The sequence below is a fragment of the Hibiscus syriacus genome, unplaced genomic scaffold (assembly GCF_006381635.1).
Source record: "Hibiscus syriacus cultivar Baekdansim isolate YM2019G1 unplaced genomic scaffold, ASM638163v2 tig00110044_pilon, whole genome shotgun sequence".
NCBI classification, from domain to species: Eukaryota; Viridiplantae; Streptophyta; class Magnoliopsida; order Malvales; family Malvaceae; genus Hibiscus; species Hibiscus syriacus.
In genome coordinates, this window is record NW_024062574.1 from 1438587 (window position 1) to 1440288 (window position 1702).

General features: G+C 39.8%; 1 protein-coding gene across 1 annotated transcript; it reads right to left on the bottom strand.

Moving 5' to 3' along the window:
• Positions 1-476: 476 nt before the first annotated feature.
• LOC120213643 (protein FANTASTIC FOUR 3-like) lies at positions 477-1271 on the bottom strand. Its single transcript, XM_039211727.1, has one exon. It carries the CDS (start codon positions 1258-1260, stop codon positions 580-582), a length of 681 nt encoding a protein of 226 aa, XP_039067658.1. The 5' UTR covers positions 1261-1271; the 3' UTR covers positions 477-579.
• Between the last annotated feature and the right edge of the window lie 431 nt (positions 1272-1702).

Here is a 1702-nt window from a genome sequence, read left to right on the forward strand (position 1 = left end):
AGTGAATATCATATGATCTGCAAACTACAACAGTTATTTACCCAAGCATGCTATACATGTTTACCAGCTCTAAAACCTACTCAACAGTTAAGTGACAAATACCTAACCATTGAGGACAAGAGGAGAGAACCAGTCATGGAGTTTGTGTTTTATATGTAAGAGAAGGAGAGAGGGACAGGACACGAATAACGATAAAAATTACCTAACCACCACAAACAGCATTCCTTGAAAGATAAACAGAGGAAATCAATATACCCCCAAAAAAAAATCGAAAAGAACTAACAAAAACAAACTTAAAATTGTGAAGGAATAATAATAATAATAATTATATCATACAGGCAAATCCAGAACAAAACTACGGATGTAGCCACCCAATTTAGCCATCCTTTGTTCTCCATGTCCACTGCCGCCGCCACCACAGCCTCCTATGCTTTCCCTCCTTTCGAACTTTGTCCTCCCCATTTCTTCTTCTTCGACGACTATGGTGTTGCTATCATTTCTAAATTCTTCTTCTTCATCGTTTTCATTATCAATGTTGTCGTTATTGTCATTTTCCTCGTCAGCTGCTGTTTCTTCTTCCTAGTCTTTCATAATGCATAGCCGAAGGCGGCCATTACTTCGTTCGGCTCGGAAGATTCTGTTGTTATACGGTGCCTTCTCGGCTTTTATTACCAACCTTCCGTTTTCGCGATAGGGCCGAACTCGAATCGATTCGGCCCCGCTTATCGTCGTCAACGGAGGCGGAAAATCAACCCCAATTGCTTTCTTACCGCCCGATACTCGTCGCGATTTATGTTGTTTCCATGTCGGAGGATTCAACGAAGGCGACAAAGAGAAAATGTCGTCGCCATCGTCGAGGACATCGTCACTTCCCGTCTCGCTGCCCAAATTCTCGGTGCACAACTCCAGGCTCTTATCACTCAGAGCAGACAAAGAACGCTCGACTAAAGGATGTACATAAGTATGCCCATTCCCTTCAATCGACAACCGAGGGCCATCGAACATGGCTTGGAGTACACTCCAGCCACCCGGTTCAGGGTTCAAATTAACGGAATGGGGCCTCGACGAAGATAGAGTTAGCCTCAACGCTGTCGGCTCGACCATCAGGGACTCGAGGCACGAGGGTAGGCTTTGGTGGTGGTGGCAAACGATCGTCGCCATAATACAAAGGAAATAATACAAAGTTGGAAAGTGGAGTGAGATGAGGTAAAGGGGTGGGAAGGGGGATGTGAATTTGTAGTACTCAAAAAGTGCCAGCATATGACACCACTTGGATTATACAAATCTTAAATCTGTCACACTGGTAAAAGGCAACAAAGAAAAATGGCAAAAAAAGGAAGCATTTTCAATTTGGTGCATCACTTTAAATGAGTAAGAAAAAATAGCGAGATAGAAAATGTTATAAAAATTATAATATTTTAAATTGGGCGCAACCTAAAATGTTATTTTTTTAACATTTTTCGGTTGAAACACTTCTTTATAACATTTTCGGTTGACAACCGAAAATGCTAACTTCTGTATAACATTTTCGATTAAACCCAAATGTTAAAAAATTAACATTTTAAGTTACGCTCAACTTAAAATATTATAATTTTTATAATATTTTCGATCGCACCTATTTTTTATCATTTTTTAACCTTAAATTAGACATTCGTAACATAAAATTATCCTTCTCTACTTTTATTCAGTGTACTGTGCATAA

Bases quoted from the DNA above. Each gene is read 5' to 3' on its own strand.
- LOC120213643 (XM_039211727.1), bottom strand. From the start codon at position 1,260: ATGCTGGCACTTTTTGAGTACTACAAATTCACATCCCCCTTCCCACCC.